Here is a 21575-nt window from a genome sequence, read left to right as displayed (position 1 = left end):
ACAATGAGGACAGGAAAGGCCATATCAAAAAGAGGTAGAGAGGAGATGGGAGTGGCGGGAGCAAGAGGAGCAGAAGCAGAATGGAGGGGAGGGAGCAAGAGCAGCAGAAGGGAGGGGAGGAAGCAAGAGCAGCAGGAGGGAGGGAGGGAGGGAGCAAGAGCAGCAGGAGGGAGGGGAGGAAGCAAGAGCAGCAGGAGGAGGGGAGGAAGCAAGAGCAGCAGGAGGGAGGGAGGAAGGAAGAGCAGCAGGAGGGAGGGAGGGAGCAAGAGCAGCAGAAGGGAGGGGAGGGAGCAAGAGCAGCAGGAGGGAGGGAGGAAGGAAGAGCAGCAGGAGGGAGGGAGGGAGCAAGAGCAGCAGGCTGGTCGCTGCCTCCTACCTGGAGTTCATCCACTGCCCGCTGTAGTTGGCGCCGAGAGACTGCGAGAACTGCATGGTCTGGTCGATGCGAAGCTTGCTCCAGGTCGAGAACAGCTGACCTCTGTCGGTGTCAGCGGAGAACAGGATCTCGATGGCGTCCGAGTTGGAGTAGACGGAGTTGGCGTTGGTGGGATCGAATGCCCGCAGGCTGTTGATGGTGATGCCGGCAGGTCCGAAGTTACCAATGAGAGTAGGAGAGGTAACGAGTGAGGGGGAGGTAACTGGAGGAAACTCCATAAGGTTCCCTGACTTCTTCACCGTGACCCGGAAGTTTCCGATGGTGGGGGGCCACTGCCGAGGGGGTCGAGGATGATGAGGCGGAGCAGGGAGCGGGTGAGCCAGAGCCCGGAGTACGCCCTGCCGATGGGAACGCTGAAGGAGAAGAGGTTGTCGATCAGCTCTTGTGTGCAGTTGTCCGGGAGGAAGCCCTTGTTGGTTGGGCGGTCGAATAGGATCTCAATCTTGTCCGAGGAGGTGAACTGCCCGTTCTGATCTCCGGCAATCGCCGAGACGGAGCTGATGGTCAGTAGGGAAACGCCAAAGGAGCCATTGAGTTTTGGGGTGCTGGCAACCACAGGAGCAGTGATCTTGGGCATGCTACGCAGGTTCCCTGATGCCTTGAAGGATCCGATGAACGTGTTCTGCTCTCCTACACATGCAAGAGCGGTAGGAGAGCAGCCGAGAGAGGGAGGAGCGGCGCCAGTAGCATCCTGCACTACGATGCGGAGAGTCTTGGTGTCAACCCAGAGGCCGTAGTAGAAGAGACCGAGGGAGAGGTTGAAGGAGAAGAGCCTTCCCAGCTCGTACTGGCTCACGAGCTGCGGCAGCCCTGCCTGGTCTGTGTTGTGACTGAGGAGGAAGGTGAGGGTATCGCCGTTGCTGTAGGTGTCGTCGAGGACGGCAGATCGCTCAGCAACTACCGCGAGGATGGTGAGAGGAGAGGGTCCAAAGTCTCCCTGGAGAGGAGGAGAGGTGGCGGTGTTGGGGGCGGACTGCGGCGGGAAGTTGCGGATGTTTCCGGAGGCGTTGACCTTGAGGGAGAACTGGCCGATGATAGGATCGCAGGCCCCTTGTGTGTTTATCATGTTGATGACGAACGTTTGCCTGTCGCTCCATGACCCCTGGTAGTCTGCTCCTATTGGGCAAGAAAAGATGAAAATGGTATCCACTTGCTGCTTTGAGAGCGTGCTTCCTATGCTGTAGCCTGTCGAGCACGTCAGTTTTCCTCCGTGCTCTTCTTTCTCCTCCTTCAACCTCCTACACTCCCTCCTCTACTCTACTTCCTTTCTCTTCCTCCTTCACTTTCAACTTCCTCCTCAACTCTGCTGTCTGAGACACCTTTGCTTCCTCCTCCGCTCTTTTCTCGCCATGTCTTCGTTTTCTCCCTCCCTCTTCTCCCCCGCATACTTTCATCTCACCTCCCAAGTTTGTGCTCTCGCTAAAGGTGACTTGGATGCGATCGTTGGGTCCGAAGTAGGTGTCAGGTGGGACCGAGCTTGACCCGAACAGGGAGGTAATGACCATGAGGGAGGGCCCAAAGTCGCCAGTGAGAGGAGGAGAGTAACGGAAGCAAGGTTTCGACCCCGTCAGCTTCGTGATGGGCACGTAGGTGGAGTCGAGCACGAGGCCGGACGGAGGAGAGAAAGGAGGCTGGAAGGGTCCCTTGCAGCGGACCGTCAGATCTCCGATGGAGGGAGGAGAGGCGCCGGCGATGCTCTCGACGGTCAGTGTGAGCTGAGTACTGGAGTCCCAGGAACCGAAGACAGAGCCCAAGTTCTGCGAAAAGTCGAACATTGAAAGGATAACTTCGTTAGTTATCCTGCTGTTGGTCGTGTATCCGGCCTGGTTGGTTGGCTCCGAGAAACGTAATATAATCATATCCAGGAAACCGTACACCTCGTCGATACCCGTCGGATCCTGCCCCCTCACCACAGTGATGTAGGGGATAGTCTGCCCAAAGTTTCCAGAGAGAGGAGGAGAAGTAGCCGAGCTGGCTCTGCAGGTAGGAGGGAAGTTGCGGATGTTCCCGCTGGGGAGGACGGAGACGCGAGTAGTTCCTATCTTAAGCTGAGCTCCGGAGATGTTGAGGATGGTGATCTTGACGACGCTGCTGTCTTGCTGCCACTCCCCTGAGTAGTTGGCGCCGATGGAGTTTGAGAAGGAAAGGAACGCGTCGATCTGAGTTTTGTTCAGCGAAGTTGGGAGATTTCCTTGATTTGTCTTTCTCGAGAAGGTGATGTAGAACGTGTCCCCAACTCCGTAGACTGCGGCGGATGTGAGGAGAGGAGGGAGGAGAAGACGAGGTTGAGAAACAAGTGGAGTAGAAGTGGGAGGAAGCAGGAGCAGGGAGCAGGGAGCAGGGAGCAGGGAGCAGGGAGCAGGGAGCAGGGAGCAAGAGGACAGGTCTTCTCACCCTCATCTAAGTTGTAAGGATCCTCCACTCTGAACGAGATGATGAGGATGTTCGAGGGCCCGAAGTCTCCTGACAGCCTTCTCCACGTCAGCAGGAGGGAGCGCAACAACTCTCCTCTTGTCCCCACCTGACGTCCGGGAAGGAGCGATCAAGGGGAGCAGAGGAGCCCTGGGCATTCCGGAGGTTCCCCTGAGCCTTGACGGAGACGTACATGTCACCGATAGTCGGAGGAGAGCTTCCTGTGGCGTCAGAGATGAAGATGGTGAGGGAGCGAGCATCGTTCCAGGAGGCCCGGTAGTCCAACCCCAGGAGAAGAGAGAAGCTGAAAAGGTTGTCCACCTGCGCCCTTGTCATCGCAACTCCAGCCAGACCAGCGTAGTTGGTGTCTTGGTTGAAAGTGATGATGATGGTATCCCCTGGAGAACAGGTTCAGGTGCAAGGGTTGGAGGAGAAGAGCAGGAGTGCTATGGTGAATGAGAACAATGCAGGAGAGCATAGGAACCAAATGAGAAGATTCAAGGTTCAACACACAACAAAACAAGAGAATTGCTGCCGAGGACGCGGAAGGAAGTCATATAGCACGAGATTCGAACCGTTGGTGTAGAGAGACGAAGCATCGGTCGGGTCTTTGGCCACGACGCTGACGACGGTGATGGTGGAGGGTCCAAAGTCACCTCGAAGAATGACGGAAGTGCTTGCGGTTAGAGGAGCACACTGAGGAGGATAGTTGCGGATATCGGAGAAGTTTGTGAAGCCGATCTTGAGGAAGTCAGGGAGAGGATACTGCGCTCCTGTGACGGAGACGATGGTGATGATGAATCGTCTCCTCGTCGTCCACATGGCCTTGTAGTCCTGCCCGATGCTCCTTGAAAGGAAGAGCATCCTGTTGAGGTCTGACGTGTAGATCCAAGTATCCAGCGGCAACCCTCCTGTGTTGGTGTCCTGGTGTGAACGAGAGGATTCAGAAGGAGAAGGATCATAGAGTGACGGAGCAACAGCAAGGCATCTACACTTCCCTCCTCCTCTCAGTGTCCTCCCTCACAATGTTCTCACCTCGCTAAAGGAAACGATGATCTGATCCCCTGGCATGTACACGGAGTCGAGCCCGAGAATCGTCTTGTTGGCCCACGCCTGTGCTTGAACGAGGAAGGAGATATTGGAGGGGCCGAAGTCGCCTTGCAGGAGGGGAGATTCTTGGAAACAAGCTCCTTCCGAGTTGTCCGCGAGGCGGATGAGAGAGCTCGGGTTCGACTGGTTGTTTCTGCACGTCACAGTCAACTTTCCTAGCAGGGGCTGCGTGCTGCCGTTGACGTCGAGGACGGTGACGACGAAAGTTTTGTCGTCAGCAAAGGTGCCCTGGTAGTCTCGTCCTAGCGGGAGGGAAAAGATGAAGAGAGAGTCGACCTGCACTCGACTCAACGTCGCACTTCCCCTTCCTGCTCGGTTCGTCGCCAGGTCGAAGGTCAAAGTGACGTGGTCCCCAGCTGCGTACACTGAATCTCGAGCATTCGGGTCGGAGGCAGTCAGTGCGAGGATGCGAGGAACGATGAGGCCGAAGTTGCCTCCCAGGATCGCAGTCGCCGTGCTGGGGGCAGCAGTCGGAGGGAAGTTGCGGAGGTTTGCGGAGAGTTTGACGGTTGCGGTCATGACACCGATCTTGGGGGGCGAGGAGAAGGTCGTGTTGAGAACGGTGATTCTGAAGACATTGCGGGAGATCCAGATGCCTTGGTACGATCCGAGAGACTGGGAGAAGTTGAAGATAGTCTCTACACGATCTTGGGGGAGGAGAACGCCGGAGGCAAAGCCGGCCATGTTGGTGTCGCGGTTGAAAGTGATGGTGATGATATCGCCCATGGAGTAGATGACGTCTGCGTTGTCGGGATCTGAAGCAAGCATCGACTACGGCAATGTCACGGTCGTGAAAAGAGCAAAGAGAGGAGGGAGGTGAAGGGCAAGACCTCATTGCAGACTCAAGCTAGAGTGTAGAGAGGTGATGGTGATGACAACTGCAAGGCAAAATGTGCTTACCAGGATGTATACGTTGGAGGGACCAAAGTTCCCAGAAAGGGTAGGGGAGGATGTTGCCAGTGGCGCACAGGCTGCAGGAAAGTTTCTCACCCCGTACCTTTGATCTGCGATGAAGCGCACGGTGAAGACATCAACCTCTGCAAAGCCTCCGGTCGCGTCTACCACGTTGATCTCAAGAGTGAAGCGATCAGTGAACTTTGCTGTGTAGTTCCTTCCGATGGAGGAAGACGTCGAGAGGAAAGGAGCTATCCTATCCATCCTCATCACGCTCCCAATCGCGCTGCTGCCAGCCAAGTTCGTCTCCCTGTTGAACTTGGCGATCAACGCAACTCCGTTGCCGTAAATGCTGTCGCCCAGCCCTGTAGGGTTTCCTCGAGCCGTGAGAGAGATGCAGGAGACTACAGCAGGGCCGAAGTCGCCCAACATCTTCGGGGACGAGCTTGTGCATGCTACAGACAGAGCTGGGCTCGCGACGCGGATCGCCCTTCCTCCGTCCGTCCTGCACGTCACAACCAGGCCTGACGGCTCTCCTACCTCCGGGGGTCCTGACTGAAGGTAAGCGAATCCTCAAGTCAATGAGGTAAGAAATTTCACCTGATCCCGGCCAATCCAAGATTGTGATAACAAACTTAGAAGCAGTCTCCCACACTCCCTCGTAATCAGCTCCCAAAGGCACTGAGAAGCTGAAGAGTGATAGGACGGAAGCTTTCGGAATCGTAGCGGAAGTAAAACCTCCAAGATCTGTATCCTTGTCAAACTGAACGGTGATCCTGTCCCCGTTGGCGAAGACAGAGTCGCCAGACACGCCATTGGTCGGAGGACTTGCCGTGACACTAGCGATGGTTGGCGGGTCAACGACTATCAGCTGTGAACAAACTTGATGCAAAGAATCGAGCGACAATATAGAATACAACAAGACTGCAAATAAACGGTGCTTGAAAGACATCTCAAACACCCACACAGAGAGCAAGGGGTGAGTATAGACTGTTCGAGTGGAGGTGGGACTCAATACGACAAGTTGTTCCCAGACAGCTGCTTCGGTGCCTAGTGACCGAGACTAAAGACAGTTTGATCGCTGGAGGAAACGAAGCCAACCAGTTCCTGTCGTCCTGTGATCGCTGGGTAAACGATCTTTGAGAGTCAGACAAGGCATCATCGATTGCAGAGCTGTTAGCGAGGTTGACCAATCCTCCTTTGAAACTTGCAGTTGTCGCTTCACACTTCAACCATCAATGATGCTATGTCCTCTTTCATGCTCGGGGAACTGAACTGAGAGCTCATGAACGCCTTTGGCTGCCACCCAGTCTTCAGTGCTGTGTCACCCGCTTGTCAGACTCAGTGATGATGTCTTCAACTGTGTCAGTTGAGCCTAACAGATCTGCACGGCACTGAGCCATCAGCCCTTTGAAGCCATTCCGCTTGCATTGCAGTAGCTGGTCAAAAAGGATTGTAATCAAACTGATTGTCAAGTTTGATAGGAACAGTTGAGTGATTTTATATTTACTACTGAGTCTACTCTCTAACTAAACTAAACTAAACTAAACTAAACTAAACTAAACTAAACTAGGCCGCACTGGCTAGAAACCTGACCAACTTCGCGGTGCCGACGCAGATGCCGTTCGGCCCGGCGGCTCGGCGGCTGCCCTCAAAGTTAAGTTAAAGATCCTACCTTACTCAAAGTTAAGTTAAAAATCAGTACGAGGACAATAATGATCAGTACGAGGACAATCACGGTAGCCGTTCAGCGGCTCTTCCAGCGGTTGAAGGAGGCCAAGTACTGCTGACCGTACGGTATTACCGTAGTACTGACTACCGTACTACTGACTACGGGTACTGGGGGTAGGTGGTATTCTGGTGGTTTATAAGATCCCTCCACGCTCAGCTCGTCCAGCTGTCATGCTGATTGTGTGCGCGCTTTGGATCGTACTGGGAGGCTGGGTCGGGGAGGCTGAGGCGCAAAGCAGTGTGAGCTGTGGAGGTTGCACGTTTAATGTCTCGCATGAGGGTTTGTTGACGAGGGGGGGTACCTGTCAGGGTGACTGCGGAATTGATGCTGGTGGTCGGAAACCTCTGCACTTGGAAAACTTGGGTATTCGGAGTTTGAAGAATGGGACCTTCGACGGGCTCTCGAGCTTGCAGGATCTATATCTTCAGAACAACAAACTGGAGAGTCTACCTGCACCAGTCTTCGACGCGCTTTCAAGCTTACAATTTCTTTACCTGAACAACAACGAGATTTCCTGCATCTCTTCCCAGGTATTCACACAGTTGTCAAGTTCAATCATCACTTTAGACCTGAGAGACAACAATCTGTCGTGTTATGATCCGACTTGGCCAGGAATTGTTCGATGGGATGTGAACCTCGAATCGTGCTTAAACGAAGCACAACATTGTGATGACAACGAAATTACCATCTCCAATCCAACTGAAACTCCAACTACAGCCTTTTTGACAAAAGTCGACAGTAAAATTGCAATACGAGAAGCCTCTGCTGCTTCCTTCGACGCAAGTATGACACCAACAGGTCTTGATTATGCATTTTCAGTGTCTGCATGGAGCAATTCCACAAACAGAGCAAACACAGCCTTCAGAGAAGCTGTTACTGTGAATGGAATAGCTGGGCTACGATTAAGATATCAATATAGAACAACTCCTCGTGATGGACAATGGACATTTACAACGATTTCACCACGAACTGAAAGCTTAACGTTCAACTACAGTTCTTCTCAATTCCATTCTTGGTATCATGCCGAAAGATATGCACATATTTTTGTAGGTTCAGTATCGAATAATGTTCGGACTATTACTCAAAGTTCCGGTCAAATTACTCTATCATTGAATGCTGGTCAAAGTTGGGGGTTTCACTTTTCAGGAAGTCATTACGATTGGGCAAATATAATGGATGGTCAAGTTACCATTTGGAAAGACCCTGAAATGAATCCAGATGAAGCATCGCAAGAGATGAAGGGCAAAGAACTTACACCAATTCGTCCAGTTTACATCAACTGTCAAATGAATTACACATGGAATGATATCATCCACGGACAAGTGTCAATGAACCAAACCTTCAAGTCAGGCGGGCTGGGCAAACTTATGATTCGAGGCCATTTCGAGGTCTGGGTGTGCAGCTATAGCGACGAGTGTGCCAAGCCCAGCAACCCTTTTTGTTACTTTTTCGATGAGCAGCAAAAGGTCTTTTCCCCATGGTGAGTCTTCTTTCTCTTCATCGAAACCTATCACGGATGTACTGAAAAACTTTCTACAGGGGTTTAGAGGAGGAGCTCATGCTTAGCTAAATACCAAAGCGAGAGCCAATGATCTCTCCTCAGTGCCACGGTCACAGTACGCGTACGGTCGGAACTTTATGATGTCCGTCATCGGATGACCAGTGATGACCCGATCACTCGTTAAATGTACTAGTCTCATGGCGGCCCTAATACTAATATGAGTGGGTTGATCGGACTCCGTCACTAAATAGTGTGGCCCTGAAAGCGAATGAGTAGCCTAGCTAGTAGCGAGCTACTGAGGCACTTAATAAAGATATCTTTGGGGGTAAAGAGAAGGTCGTGTTGAGAACGGTGATTCTGAAGACATTGCGGGAGATCCAGATGCCTTGGTACGATCCGAGAGACTGGGAGAAGTTGAAGATAGTCTCTACACGATCTTGGGGGAGGAGAACGCCGGAGGCAAAGCCGGAGGCAAAGCCGGAGGCAAAGCCGGAGGCAAAGCCGGAGGCAAAGCCGGAGGCAAAGCGGCGGAGGCAAAGCCGGAGGCAAAGCGGCGGAGGCAAAGCCGGAGGCAAAGCCGGAGGCAAAGCCGGAGGCAAAGCCGGAGGCAAAGCGCGGAGGCAAAGCCGGAGGCAAAGCGGCGGAGGCAAAGCCGGAGGCAAAGCCGGAGGCAAAGCCGGAGGCAAAGCCGGAGGCAAAGCCGGAGGCAAAGCCGGAGGCAAAGCCGGAGGCAAAGCCGGCCATGTTGGTGTCGCGGTTGAAAGTGATGGTGATGATATCGCCCATGGAGTAGATGACGTCTGCGTTGTCGGGATCTGAAACAAGCAGAACCTCCGCCGCCCGGCGGGCCGGACTCCGGCCGCCGGGAACTCAGTGGAACTTGAACTTGAGTTCTAGTCGGCGGTATGAGGACCCCACCCCTTTGAGGTGACCTTGGGGAAGGGGGTTAATTTTACTCATTCAAGGGGGTAGTGAGGAAATTTGAATTTCGAGGGGGTGGGGTGACATTTAAATGGCCTTGTAAAAGGGATGTACATGGAATCGGGGGTAGTGGTGGTCAAATCAGGCTCAAGGGGTGGGTATACGTTCTTCAATATGGTATGCAATGGGGGGTACAATGTAGAAGGGGGTGGGATGATCCCTCCAGAAATAGGAAAAAGGGAGGGTCATTTGTGAGACTGATCGCAATGAGTGGGTGGGGTACATGTCTGGCAGGGGTAGTGATCTAAGATGGACCCGAGGGGGTATGGTAACCAATGGGTCGTCGTCGGGGTAGGGGTTGTCGGGACAACGGAAACGACGCCAGTGCATGGCGAGGAAGGGGAGGGGGAGGAGGCGAGGGGAGGAGAAGGAGGAGTGAGATGAAAGAAGGAGGAGAGTACGAGGAGGAATGGAGAGTGAGTTTTCAGAGAAGGAGATTGATCCAAATGAAATGAGGCCAAATGAAACGGCAGTGAACAGATGTTGGCGTATATGGCAAAATGGACCAAGGATGGTTTTTCAAATGCAGGCAGGGGGAAGCAGAGAGCGAGAATGCCGAGATAGCTACACTTTCCTCTGACATAGTTAGTAATCACTGCGTTCAGCATAGTCAGCAACTCTAAGATCATGACCAGTTGCTTCTCACTTGTTGTATGCTCGAATGTTGAGGTTGGTCGCATGACAAATGCGCGTTGAACCGCTCGTTGAATATTCGTTATGCCCTGTTGTTTGAATTTCTTCAGTCTTTCAATAATGCATTTGTCAAGCTTGCTCCGTTTGTTGACTCATCCCCCCTCATTCAAAATTCTGAACGATTCAAATCTAACAGTAACAACTATACTTCGAGACAAGCGGTTCACAAAATTGACTTTGATCCGCAGGCATTTATAACCAGGCAGGACACACAAGGAATACACCATTGGCTCGGATAATCTGAGCAAGCCAATTGATCATGTTCACCCTCGCTGGCAACTTCTATAATTGGGTGAAAAAGAAGCAGGAGAAGAGCGTGACAATTATCGTCCTCGGCTTGGACAATGCGGGCAAGACGACGCTGCTCTATGGGCTCAAGGACGAGCTTCCGCAAGCTGACGTGACTCCTACCATTGGGTTTCGTCCTAGCAAGCTCATCAGCGGGAAGTACACGATCCAGTGGTTCGATGTAGGAGGAGCGAAGAACTTTCGGCGAGTGTGGCAGAGCTACTACCCTGAGGTGAGGAGAGAGGAGACGTGAGGACGGGCGATGCTCATTCAGCACCTTCAGGTCCATGGCGTCATCTACGTCGTGGATGCCGCAGCTCCTGAGCGGTTCGAAGAGGCAAAGGAAACGCTCGACAAGACGTTGGAGTCCGAGGGAATCCCGGGCAAGCCTGTGCTGATCTTTGCAAACAAGCAAGACCTCGACGGCTGCATCTCAGCTCACGAGCTGTCTCAGAAACTTGGGATGTTGGACCGCAAGGACTGTTGCCATCATGTTGCAAACTGTCAAGCGAAGCCCAATGAAGGAGATCCGGTGGACCCGCGGATCGGCAAGGCGCTCAAGTGGCTGCTGGATGCGATCGAGAAGGACTACAAGTCTCTCAGCGAACGGGTCAAGAAAGACATGGAAGAGCAGAAGCGCAAGGAGAAAGAGAGGAAGGAGGCGCAGCGGAAGAGAGCGGAAGAGGCCAAGGCTGCAAGGCTGAGGGAGCAGGCAGAGAAGGAGGCTAAGGAGAAGGAGGGCAAAGAGAAAGGGGCGAGCATAGAGATGGCGGTTGACTCTGGCAAGAACACATCCAGCGAGGATGCAAGCAAGGAGACTGAGGTGGATGCTGTGGTCAAGACCGAACCGATCGTGGAGATTCGGCAAAGCGCGGCGTTGGAGCAGCGTGAAGAGGAACCGAGAAGGAGGAGTGATGGGTTCGGCTCCCCCCCCTCCAACCGCCTGCCAGCCCTTGAGGTTGAGCCCTCGACCACAAGGACAGGAAACACCCTGAGGCTAACGGACTTGAAACCGATGCCTCCTGTAGTCGACACGTTGCAAGACTCTCCTGTTCGCAAGGCAGATGTCACTCTGCCGAACGTTGTTCCCTCCCCCCAGCTCTACTCCCACGAAGGTACGCATTGATGTCTTGAAAGGTACGAATTGCTGTCTTGAAAAGCAACATGACTCTTGTAAAATATAAAATTTCAATTTCCTTGTTTCGACCAATCGCCTCTCGCTACCCTCTCCTTAACTCCCTTCTCCTGATCTGTTACCTCTTGCTCTTGTCAATGTCCAGCACCCCCTGCTCCTCGTCCAACACGGCCTGCTGCGATCGCAGGAAGCCTGTCAGCTCCTCCTTGCTCGAACAGCCCAACAGGCCCCTCAACTCGACCAGCGGGAATCCGAACTTGTACGCCTTGAGCATGGCGGAATAGTACCTGCTCCTCATGGAGGGAGTGATAAGAGTCTCATGGACGTGCCGTTGGTCCTTGACTTCGTCTGGAATCGCAGCGACAAGCTTGAAGTAGGACACGACATCGCCTGTGAGGACTGCGGAAACAATTTCGAGCGCGTGCTTGACTGCCGGGTGTTGCTCGAACTGAGAAAGCGACGCCATGCAGGCATGCACGACCAGAAGAGAGTCTTCATGCTCCAGCGACAGCCCCAGCCACAGCACAAGTCTGTAGATCCCAAACTCAACCTCGTGCCCGCTGTTGGCGTTCTTCTCATAAAGTTCCTGCAGATGAATCAAGCAGTCTCCCAGCGTCTTCGTATCCAAACGCTTCTTGTCTCCAATACGCGCGCGCATGGCGCAGCGAGCAAAGTTCTCCCTCACTTCAACTGTGAAGCCTCCTTCCAGCTGTTGTATCCTCAGATCTTGACAGATGGACATGTAGTACTCGTGGCAAACCTCGTACTCCTCTCCATCCGCCTCCCTCTTCTTCACCGCCTCGAGCGACAGCTTCAGCACACGCTCTGGCCGGATAGTGGAGGGATGCGGCTGACTTTGCACTCTAATATATCTTTTCTCCACGTCCTGGCAAGTACCAACAATCCCAGCACTCACCCGTAGAAAACCGTCTGTTTCGATCTCCCCAGCTCTATCCTCCCTTGTCGCCCTCTGTTGGTAATTGTTGTATCTCCCACGATGCTGGCTGTTACCTCCTCTGCGTTCATCGTTCCTTCTCAAGTTAGCCATGTTGTCTTTGTTGCTTCTCGAACAGATTGTTTGGTCTTGATGCTCTTAGAGCTGATCCCTTGCGCCTCACACTGAATACTCGACCTTTATCTTGCCCTCCTGACCAACAATCCTTGTAACTTTCTTTTCCAGCTTCCTTCTGCTTCTTCCTTGCTCTCACTTTCTGCTCTGCTCTGCTCTGCTCTGCTCTGCTCTGCTCTGCTCTGCTCTGCTCTGCTCTCTCCCCCCTCCTACCGTCTCGTCCTGAGGTGAGCCGTAGTATTATTGAAAGGGGGTAGGGGTAGAAATACCCAGGCAAGGGTGGGGAAGTGCTCTTTGTTTACAGGGGTGATGTGATATTGTAAATAGGGGTTAATTTTTCAGGGGTAGTACAATGCAGGGGGTAGGGTAAAATGATGAGGATGTTTACGAAAAGGGTGGGGGTCCTCGCAGTGTGACCAGCGCGTCATCATGGCAGCGAGGGAAGAAGGAGAAAGCAAGAGAAGTAGAAGAGGAGAGGAGGAGAGAGGAAACGAGAAGAAGGAAGAGGAAGATTATCAGGAGGAGGAGGAGGAGGAGGAGGAGGAGGAGGAGGAGGAGGAGGAGGAGATCTAGTTTGCTTTGTTAGAGAAGAGAGCAACAGGAGACAAGGAGAGAGAAACGGAGCAAGTGTCTGGCAGAGCGGTAAAGAGGATGAGTTCTGATGTCAAGACATACGCATGGGAGACGAATGGTGATGGTAATGACAAGATCGACTGACACATGCCTTTCAGGAGTAAACATCTTTCTCTTCCTTCAAGGCAAACCTGACCTTCATCGCTGCGGATTTTACGACTGGGCCCTTCAACTATCGTGGAGCATACGATGGCTGACTTTCGTTCTGTCCTCAAGAAGACAGGACTGCGCGAAGAAGCAGAGACGACCTCCCCCAGCACGGCCTCGGCACCGAAAGCTTCTCCTCCCGCAAAGTCCGCTTCTCCATCCAAGGTCGTGAAGGGAGCTGCCTCACCCAAGGACGACGATTTGCAGAAGAAACTCGCGGCAAGGAGACAGTGGGAGCAAGAGGAGGAGAAGAAGAAGAAGTCGCATGCTGCTGCTGCTGCCCCCCCGCAAGGTCGAGGAGGACAGGCCAACGTGGGAAGCGCGCCGGGAGTTATTCCTCCTGCCGAAGATTTGCAGGCAAAGCTTGCGAGGAGGAGGCAGTGGGAGAGTGAAGCCTCCAGTGCTGGCAATGAACCCTCTGCTCCGTCTTCCAGCATGCAGAAGCCCTCGAAGAACGGTGAGGAGGAGGAGGAGGAGGAGGAGGAAGAGTCGAACAAGCTCCCGCCATGGAAGCAAGGAGTAGCAGGTTCAAGCAAACAGAGCCCTGCTAAGAAGGAGGAAGTCATCAAGAGCGAGGCCCCGAAGGTCTCTTCTGCTCCTGTGCTCAGCGCTCCGGGTGTAGTACCTCCTGCTGAAGACCTTGCCAGCAAACTCGCGAGGAGGAGGCAGTGGGAAAACGGCTCTTCCTCTGAGGAAAAAGTTGGCAAGCAGGAACAAAATGTGAAGGAGGTGGCGAAGAATGGCACAGCAGAACGACCAAGAGAAGAAGATCGAGCTGAGGTGAAGGAGAGTACGGTAAAGGAGGATGCGGCAGTGAAGGCGGATGAGCGAGTTGAAGCGCCTGTCAAGGCCTCAGAAGCTGCGACGAGACGTGAAGAAGCTGAGAAGGTTGTGGAGAAGACAGAAGGGCTGAAGACAGGCCTGAAGAAAACAGGTCTCCTCCCTTCATCTTCATCTTCACCTTCACCTCCGGCACAGCCGAAGGACGATGAGGAGACGGTTGAAAGAGCCAAGCAGCTCCTTGCCTCAGCTCGACAGCAGAAGGAGGAGAGCAGCCGCGTGAAGAAGCTGGCAGCATCAAGCTTGTTCAGGGAGGAGGAAGAGGAGGAGGAAGGGACTCGTTCCCCTCTGTTCAAGAAGGATGTCAAGGAGGCGAAGCAGGCTGATCAGCTGTTCAAGGAGAAGCCTCACCCTACCAAGGTTGATCCTCCTTCCAAGGCTCAGACCTTCTTCGAGGAAGAGACGGGCGAGTTGACGGCGGAGGAAAGGAGGAAGCTGGAGGAAGAGGATCGTAGAGCGCAGGAGGAGGCGAAGATGTTGGAGCAGAAGACCAAGGAAGCACAAGCACGAGCGATCATGCTGAGGCAGAGAGCGCAGAGCGCCATGTTCGATGATGACGTGGACGAGACCGAGGCTCTGCTGCAGAAGATGAAGACGAGGAAAGAGGACGATAACGGAGCTTCACTGGTGAATAAGATGAAGGAGATCGGATCCTCCTACAAGGCTGCCATGGTGAAGGAAAGGGAGCACAAGCAGGAGGCGAGCCAGGCGAGCCAGGAGGAGGAGCGAGAGGAAAGAAATGACTTCGATGAGGAGAAGGAAGTGTCGGAGGCGATCAAGAAACTTGACATGCACCGAGGTCCCCGAGAGGAGGAGGCACACCCTGCGAGCGGGGGCCAACGAGCTGAGAAATCCTTCCAAGACAAGAAGGGCACGTTTGAGCAGGCGGGGGAGATCTTTACCTACGGAGGAGCGTCTGTGCTGTATGAGAAGAAAGGTTCTCCTGCTCCTCCCAGCAAGGGGAAGGTCCCTCCCAAGAAGCCCGAGAACCCTCCTCCCAGACCGGAAGCTCCGCAAGTTGTAACCCCCACGCTGACTGCCAAGGAGAAGTCTCTGTTTGGGGCGGAGGAGGAGGAGGAGACGAGCGCAAGGACAAATCCCAAGTCTTCTCTGAAGCTTCTGTTCGGGGATGGAGGGGAGGAGGAAAAGCCCAAGAAGAAGCCCTCCTCGTCCTCCTCGTCCTTGTTCGAAGCCGATTTCAAGGGCAGCGAGTCGAAGGCTGCGCCCACTGAAACTGCCAAAATCAGCGGCGATAGTCTCCGACCGGCTGTGCTGAGCGGAGGAGCAGTAGACCCTCTCATGAAGGCTGTGGTGGATGAGCAGGAGCAGGAGAAGACCAAGGGGTTTGCAAGCGTAGATGTCTCAGGTGGGTCTTATTGGAGGCTGGGAGGAGTGAAAGTTTGAGAGAGGAGGAGGAGGAGGAGGAGGAGGAGGAGGAGGAGGAGGAGGAGGAGTGTTGATTGAAAGAGGGCTAGGTAAGGAAGAGTAGGAAGAATGGAGGGGATAGTGGTGGGTCATTCAACGATCTCACCGTTACTTCAGATCTGAAAATTCCTTTGAAGCAAGCTGAAACTTCGCTGAGTCCCCAAAAACCGCAAGGTGAACTTCAAGCCCCTCGTCCCCCTCCTCCTTCCCATCTGTCCTCTCCTTCCTCTCCTTCCTCTCCTTCCTCTCTTGACCTCCTTCACTACACCACCTCCACCATCTCCTCTGCCTCCTTAACCGCCACCACCAACTCCACTTACTCCTCATCCTCCTATCCAGCCTCATACTGATGTTTTGCTGCTCTGTTCCGATAGGCAAAGAAGAAACTTCAGTGTTGATACCCACCGAGGACGAGAAACCCAAACGTCCACCAGCCCCGCCTCCTGTCCCTCCTCCTAGCGTTCCTCCTCCTACAGCTGCTCCTCCCCATGTCAAAGCTCCTCCCCCTCCCAGCGCTCCTCCTCCCGGCGTTCCCCTTCCTTCTGCTCCTCCCCCCTCAGCACCCCCTCCCTCCGTTCCTCCCCCATCGTCCTCCTCCCATTCTCCGCTGGAGGGCAGGATCCTGCAGAGAAGGCGTCGAAACGACCTCCTCCTCCTCCAGGCAAACCTCCTCCTCCTCCGGTAACATCTGCTGCCTCCTGCATGCCAGTGACTGAATAGCAACGCAGGGCCCTCCGCCTTCCAAGTCCGGATCGATGGAAGCTCCTCCTCAACGCGCCGCTCCTCCTCCTCCCCCTGGAAAGAAGCCAACTAAAACAGCTGAGAGTCTCGGGTAAGCCTCCAGCCTCCTCACTGTCCCTTCCTCCTTCCTTTCTCACGCTCACTCCTCGGGAAACCTCGCCTCGTTCCCCTCACCTCTACCTGTTACCGTACCGTAGTACCTTGACTGAGGCTCTGGCAGGTTGTTCGGCGGGGACGACAAGGAGGACGGAGGAGGGTCTTTGTTTGGAGGCAGCAAGAGCTCCAGCCTCTTTGACGACTGATCAACGGGGCCACTGCCGCTCTGTCGGGGCCAGGCTGGGAGTGACCGGGTACGGTGCGGTAGGACTTGCAGGCTTGGCACTCAGTGTCACTGGCGACTGAGTAAACCAGCGGCCGCCGGGTTGATCGGACGTTCAGTCGTGATTCAATTCCGAATCATTTTCTACACTACCGCCGAGTACTCAGTACCATCATGACGGCATCGCGGCCCGAGCCCGGCACCGGGGCCCCGCCCGGGGGCCGGGCCACTGCTACGGCGCGGCCCGGCTCAGCGCTCACTCCGTGGCAGCCTGAGCGCGGCGTCCGGTCCGTCCGCCGGGCCCCGGGGGGGGGGTGGGGGGGGCCCGGGGCGCGCCGCGGGGCTACTGCCGCGGGCCGCGGGCCGCTGAGACTCGGAGAGTCACTGGCCCGGCCCGGCCCCCGGCGGTCGGTCACGGTCGTACGGTACTAGTGACGGCGCGGCGCGGCGCCCGGGCCGCCCCGGTGTCACGTCACGTACCGTGACCGTACCGTACGGTCATGTCGCACTCGATACGCGCCAACACTGACAGTGTACCATGCTCCGTATCTCAGGAGAAATGAATGACGTACTTCAAAAAAGTCACTTGTAACTCTTGCCGTGTTATAAGGCTCTTCATCTCGCTCAGCTGCTGCTCCCCCGATCTCAACCGTGTGAGAAACCAGAAGGTCTCAAAACGATGACAGTAGGCGAGTCGGTCCTGGTGTAAAATGACAGTGCCCCTTTTTATATTGTTTTAACGCTTTAAGTGGTCTTTTGCCTACAATACTTTTAGACCCCGGCCTCCTCGAGATCGCCTGGAAACAAATACCCCTCCCTACCCCACCCCTCCTGGCAAAGAACCTTCGGAGGCACATTTTCCTTCCTCCACCCACGCTTTACCTATCATTTATACCCCTGGTAAAGTTACCCCTACCCCATCAGTACAAGAGAAGAGTGGACCCACCCCCTTCCTTATCGGATGTCTTGGCCTGTCTGGCGCATGTCACCCCACCCCACCCCTATGAAAGCATCCTTCGTTCTCAACCCAGTACCCCATAAATCCCTCAATTACCCCCATGATCTCCAGACAAACCTATACCACCCTACCCACCCATCGGACGGGTAGTTTACAATTTGTATGAACACTACGGTGGTGCCTTGTGCATCTCCCCGGTGCTTCACCCCTCCTTTTCTCTTGAAAGTACCCACCCCAATATATTTCAGACCAGTACCCCCTCTTTAACACTTCATCACCCCTAGTCTTCCTCTTCCCCCTTCTGTACGCCCTAGAACGGCCCCCTTTATGTAGTAAAGAATGAGGTCATAGGGGTGGGGTAATGTATCAGGGGTGGGGTCAATTAGAGGGTCAAACGAGCTGTGAAATATCGAGTCAAACCACGAGCCAAAGGTGGGTACTGTGGTGAAGAGTGCGTAGGGGTAGTGGACAGAATCATGTCGACGTAGGGTAGGGTAGGGGGTTTCTATTTAAAAGTGATTTTAATTATAATCATATGATCCTAAGACCATGGGCAATAGGAAGATATCACACAGAAGCACCTGATACACCGGGGGGCCTTAGGCATATAGAACCTTCCTATCACTTACCTACCTGTTAGCGTGTCAGGTGCCCAATGAGGGTGGGCTGGATAGACTTCCACAAATAGGGGGTAGGGTTATTTGAGTACCCTTATATTTGCCTATAAATCATTAGGAAATGGGGGGTATAAAAAGAATAATATGGGTAGGGGTAAAGTAGTATCTGGAGGTCGAGGAGGTGGGGTGTATGGAATGTGAAGGATGGCGGGAGTGGTATCGCATTCATGGTCTAGGATAGAGATGAGAAGGGAAGGGACTAGATGAGAAGGAGAGAAGAAGAGGAGCAATGAAACAAAGGTTGAGGTGGTGGCACAAGACATAGTTGTGCTAGAAGGGAAAGTAAGTGAGGAGGACTAGCCGTGCTTTAGTCCTTGGAAGGTTTTGTCGGATGCTCGTATTGAGCGGAGAGGCATTGAAGATGAAGTCTTCAGGACAAGTCTTCCTGTGCCATGCGCACGATAAAACTTCTTCACCTCTGTCATCGGATATGATGGAGGGATTCGGTTGTAAGGAGAATCCAACATAGGGGAGATTTACTGTTTTTTTCGATAAGAAGTCAAATATCAAGAGAGTTGTTTCAGAATGTACAGAAACGTCGAAGACGTTTAGAGACTCTCATCCCCTCACATTGTATCCTAGCATCTGCATACAAGGATTGTGTGCTTCATGTCCGCGGATGACTTGGCTTTTCGCAGGTTTACAACTTGTGCCCAGCAGTACCGAAATCCGAGGAGGGGGAGGATTCGTCGTCAGATTGTTGACCACCACTTGAGATTTGTGTGTGAAATTTAGATGTGACTTGAGGCAATTGATCAGAGAAGGGATCGATTCGAGGTACTCCACTTGTAAAGTGGTCGTCAAGTTTGACTGTTCGGACAGATTTGTACATGCTGATGGGACAACCAGAACGATCGGCTGTGAAGGAGGAGGTAGGAACCATAGAGGATGCGGCGATCTCTGAGAAGGCTAACAAGTCTGCGCAGAGCGAGATTGTTGTATCAAGCTCGTTGGAGAAGATGCGGGAGGAGAAGGAGGAGGAGGACGTTCCATTGCCTGCTCCCCTGGCAAATGGAGCTCTCAAGAAAATCTTAAAGGAGCTGCCGGAGGGAGCAAGGGTTGCTGCCGAGACCTGCGTGCAGTTCTGGAAGGTGGAGGAGGAAGATTGACGGAGCAGGAGGAGTGAGAACGAGTTTGCAGGAGAAGAAATTCCCTACGGAGGAGCTGATTGCGTTCTTGAAGAACATTTCTTCCCACAGGTGCGGGATTGATGTTGAATATATGATGAGGTGGTGAAAGTTTCAGTATGTTTGCTCGCCTGAGAGACGTTGAGATGTGTGATTGTTTCATCTGAGCTATTTCCTTGTTTGATTTCAAATGTCTCACTGTTTCATTTGAAATGTTACAAACAACTGATGTCTTTTCAGTCCAACTCTCAAGAAGAGCTTCGAAGATCAGCACAATGGTTTCCTCAGGGCGATGAAACTGCAGGTGAACTTCTCCTCGCGAGATTGTCCTCCTGTTCACGTTTGTGATGGTGGGTGAACAGGAGGAGCAACAGAGGAAGAGAGAGGAAGAAGAGCTGTACGCCCTTAACATCAGCAAACTCTTAAAAGTGAATGGCTTTCAGGATGGAAAGACAACAAGTATGGATGAGATACAACTCGTTAGATGTGAGTTTGAATCTTCTTACTTCCTGCCTGCCTACCTGTCGTTGTCTCTAGTTCCTCCCTCTCTCCCCTACTCCCTTTGCCTTCTCCTACATCCTCTTCCTGCTTCCCCTTCCTTGCATGTTTTCGTTTGTCATTCTCGTCTTCTCAGGGCTACCCTTCATGGAACCACATGCGGCACTTCCAGCCCAACTCGACCTGGTCGGGAGCAAACAACTTCAACGCTGGTGCTGGAGACTTGTTCACTTCTCCAGTTTCACCTCACCCTTGGCATGTTCTTGTACAGGTTACTTCCATTCCTACCCGCCAAACATGCAAGTAAGAAGCTGCCGCTATGGCTTCCCTCCCGTCCCCTTGTCCCTTCCTTGTCATACTTTCCTCCTCTTTCTCCTTTGCTCCTCTTTCTCCCCTCCTTCTCTCCCCTCCCTCCCCCCCCTCCCTCTTCTCTCATCCTCCTTCCTCTCCTTTGCCTCCGTCCTCCCCGCCTTGCCCCCCCCTCCCCTTCCCCTCCTTCTCTTTCCTCGCTTTCTCTTCCTGCTCACGTGGCTTACTGTGTGCTTACAGTTTATCGGCTCGAGGATAGCAAACTCCAACATGCCGCCGCATCCTCCCTACCATGACTCGCTGCAGCCCATGGCAGAGTACGGACGACAGGTAGAGAGCTGGAAGGGATGGATGTGATGCAGTATGCTCATAGTTGTGCTGCAGAATCTCTTCAAGCGCACCAGGTGAGAGGAGCAGGTGAACTTGTTTCCCCTGCTCACGCTGATGAAGACTTGATTTCTCCGAACGACCCGTGACGCAAACCATGAGGTAGGAGCCTTTCGATGGCAAGAAGGAGCGGGAGGAGGAAGAGGAGGAGGAGGAGGAGGAGGAGGAGGAGGAGGAGGAGGAGGAGGAGGAGGAGGAGGAGGAGGAGGAGGAGGAGGAGGAGGAGGAGGAGGAGGAGCAGCAGCAGCAGCAGCAGCAGCAGCAGCAGTAGCAGCAGCAGCAGCAGTAGCAGTAGCAGTAGCAGCAGCAGGTGTTAGTGAAGCAGGGTGTACTAGTGATAATAAGCGTTACCATGAAGGAGCAAGAGGGTGGTAACAACTTAGACATGACGACAATCTTTCAGTAGCTCGACTTATTCAATCGATGACGTCAGCAAGCGTCAAAGGTTGCCGTCAGACGAGCCTCGTTCTGCACATGGAGTTCCACAGGTAAGTTGAGTCAGGAGGCGTCGGGTGTTATGAAGTTGTTTCTTCTTCCCTTGAGCGAACGTTTTCTTGTCTTTGTTCGTCGTTGCAACCTGACTTGCGCTCAGATCTCCGATGCAGATTTGTCAGCGGCAAAGAAAGCTCTTCAGGGAAGGAGCCAACGGGAGCTCGCAGGTTTGCGAAAGTTGGAATGTTCGAGTGTGTGTTGCTGATTCAGTTGGTCAGATCATCCTCTCGGAGTTTGGTTGACAAAGAAAGCTCAGCAAGTCACGTCTTCAGTGTTTGTCAAAGTGAGAAGAATGTCACTTGTGTAGTGTTATCTTTGTTTGCTGATTATTCTGATGTTTATTCTTCAATGCCCTTTCATTTCTGTTGTTGTTTGAAGCTGATTGTTTGCAAGGTTGTTGCGGATGTAAAGAAAACAACCCAGCAAGAAGGGATTTCACCACACACATACAGGTAAAGAGACTTTTGAATGTCATCTGGACGAGTTTCCTCCCTCCTCCTCCACCTCCACCTCCACCTCCACCTCCACCTCCACCTCCTCTTCCTCCTCCTCTTCCTCTTCCTCCTCCTCTTTCTACCTTCCTCTCTCCTCCTTCCTCCTTTTCTTCCTCCTTTTGTCTTGTTCTTGTTCTTTTCTTCTGTCCATGTTACATCTGCAAATCGTTTCTGACGTCAGTTTGCAGATGCAAAGCTATTCTCGTCTTCCGGTGACTCGGCCTGTTCACAACCGTCTCTTCTCACATCTTCTCAGTTGCCTTCCCGGGTCTGTTGC

The 21575-nt window shown here is 53.3% G+C and overlaps 7 protein-coding genes across 7 annotated transcripts in view; 5 read left to right on the top strand and 2 right to left on the bottom strand.

Annotated features, from left to right (window-relative positions):
* GUITHDRAFT_146346 (hypothetical protein) overlaps positions 1-5804 on the bottom strand; it is a gene marked incomplete at both ends in the record, with an annotated part of 14611 nt that extends 8807 nt beyond the window's left edge. Inside the window, 9 exons of the mRNA XM_005822532.1 lie at positions 377-565; positions 676-1621; positions 1836-2681; positions 2831-2907; positions 2958-3246; positions 3424-3772; positions 3884-4729; positions 4859-5403; positions 5453-5804. Coding sequence (XP_005822589.1) covers positions 377-565; positions 676-1621; positions 1836-2681; positions 2831-2907; positions 2958-3246; positions 3424-3772; positions 3884-4729; positions 4859-5403; positions 5453-5804 — 4439 coding nt within the window. The remainder of the gene's footprint in view (positions 1-376; positions 566-675; positions 1622-1835; positions 2682-2830; positions 2908-2957; positions 3247-3423; positions 3773-3883; positions 4730-4858; positions 5404-5452) is intronic.
* Positions 5805-6754: 950 nt separating this feature from the next.
* On the top strand, positions 6755-7135 carry GUITHDRAFT_79684 (hypothetical protein; the record flags this gene model as incomplete). The annotated part of the gene is made up of 1 exon (XM_005822531.1): positions 6755-7135. A coding segment is annotated over one exon (381 nt), but the record flags the coding sequence as incomplete, so codon positions are not given.
* A 735-nt stretch (positions 7136-7870) lies between these two features.
* GUITHDRAFT_118209 (hypothetical protein) lies at positions 7871-8154 on the top strand (the record flags this gene model as incomplete). Its single annotated transcript, XM_005822530.1, has 2 exons — positions 7871-8064; positions 8124-8154. 2 exons carry the CDS (start codon positions 7871-7873, stop codon positions 8152-8154), a joined length of 225 nt encoding a protein of 74 aa, XP_005822587.1.
* Positions 8155-10018: 1864 nt separating this feature from the next.
* On the top strand, positions 10019-11173 carry GUITHDRAFT_146344 (hypothetical protein; the record flags this gene model as incomplete). The annotated part of the gene is made up of 2 exons (XM_005822567.1): positions 10019-10279; positions 10331-11173. The coding sequence occupies 2 exons, from the start codon at positions 10019-10021 to the stop codon at positions 11171-11173; spliced, it is 1104 nt and encodes a 367-aa protein (XP_005822624.1).
* A 127-nt stretch (positions 11174-11300) lies between these two features.
* Positions 11301-12230, bottom strand: GUITHDRAFT_118206 (hypothetical protein; the record flags this gene model as incomplete). Its single annotated transcript, XM_005822529.1, has 1 exon — positions 11301-12230. The coding sequence occupies one exon, from the start codon at positions 12228-12230 to the stop codon at positions 11301-11303; it is 930 nt and encodes a 309-aa protein (XP_005822586.1).
* A 761-nt stretch (positions 12231-12991) lies between these two features.
* GUITHDRAFT_165916 (hypothetical protein) lies at positions 12992-16447 on the top strand. Its single transcript, XM_005822528.1, has 5 exons — positions 12992-15237; positions 15414-15470; positions 15671-15977; positions 16025-16128; positions 16258-16447. Exons 1-5 carry the CDS (start codon positions 13074-13076, stop codon positions 16437-16439), a joined length of 2814 nt encoding a protein of 937 aa, XP_005822585.1. The 5' UTR covers positions 12992-13073; the 3' UTR covers positions 16440-16447.
* Positions 16448-18821: 2374 nt separating this feature from the next.
* GUITHDRAFT_118204 (hypothetical protein) lies at positions 18822-21514 on the top strand (the record flags this gene model as incomplete). Its single annotated transcript, XM_005822527.1, has 15 exons — positions 18822-19082; positions 19132-19190; positions 19359-19422; positions 19481-19515; positions 19562-19604; positions 19753-19828; positions 19888-19919; positions 20166-20255; positions 20310-20329; positions 20376-20414; positions 20716-20800; positions 20905-20971; positions 21023-21087; positions 21198-21256; positions 21487-21514. 15 exons carry the CDS (start codon positions 18822-18824, stop codon positions 21512-21514), a joined length of 1023 nt encoding a protein of 340 aa, XP_005822584.1.
* Positions 21515-21575: the final 61 nt, after the last annotated feature.

This window comes from Guillardia theta (assembly GCF_000315625.1).
Source record: "Guillardia theta CCMP2712 unplaced genomic scaffold GUITHscaffold_123, whole genome shotgun sequence".
Lineage (NCBI taxonomy): Eukaryota > Cryptophyceae > Pyrenomonadales > Geminigeraceae > Guillardia > Guillardia theta.
This window is presented reverse-complemented; position numbering and strand designations above follow the sequence as displayed.

Bases quoted from the DNA above. Each gene is read 5' to 3' on its own strand.
- GUITHDRAFT_165916 (XM_005822528.1), top strand. From the start codon at position 13,074: ATGGCTGACTTTCGTTCTGTCCTCAAGAAGACAGGACTGCGCGAAGAA. The intron at 15,471-15,670 runs GTGAACTTCAAG...CTGTTCCGATAG, and splicing joins GAGTCCCCAAAAACCGCAAG to GCAAAGAAGAAACTTCAGTG. The intron at 15,978-16,024 runs GTAACATCTGCT...ATAGCAACGCAG, and splicing joins GCAAACCTCCTCCTCCTCCG to GGCCCTCCGCCTTCCAAGTC.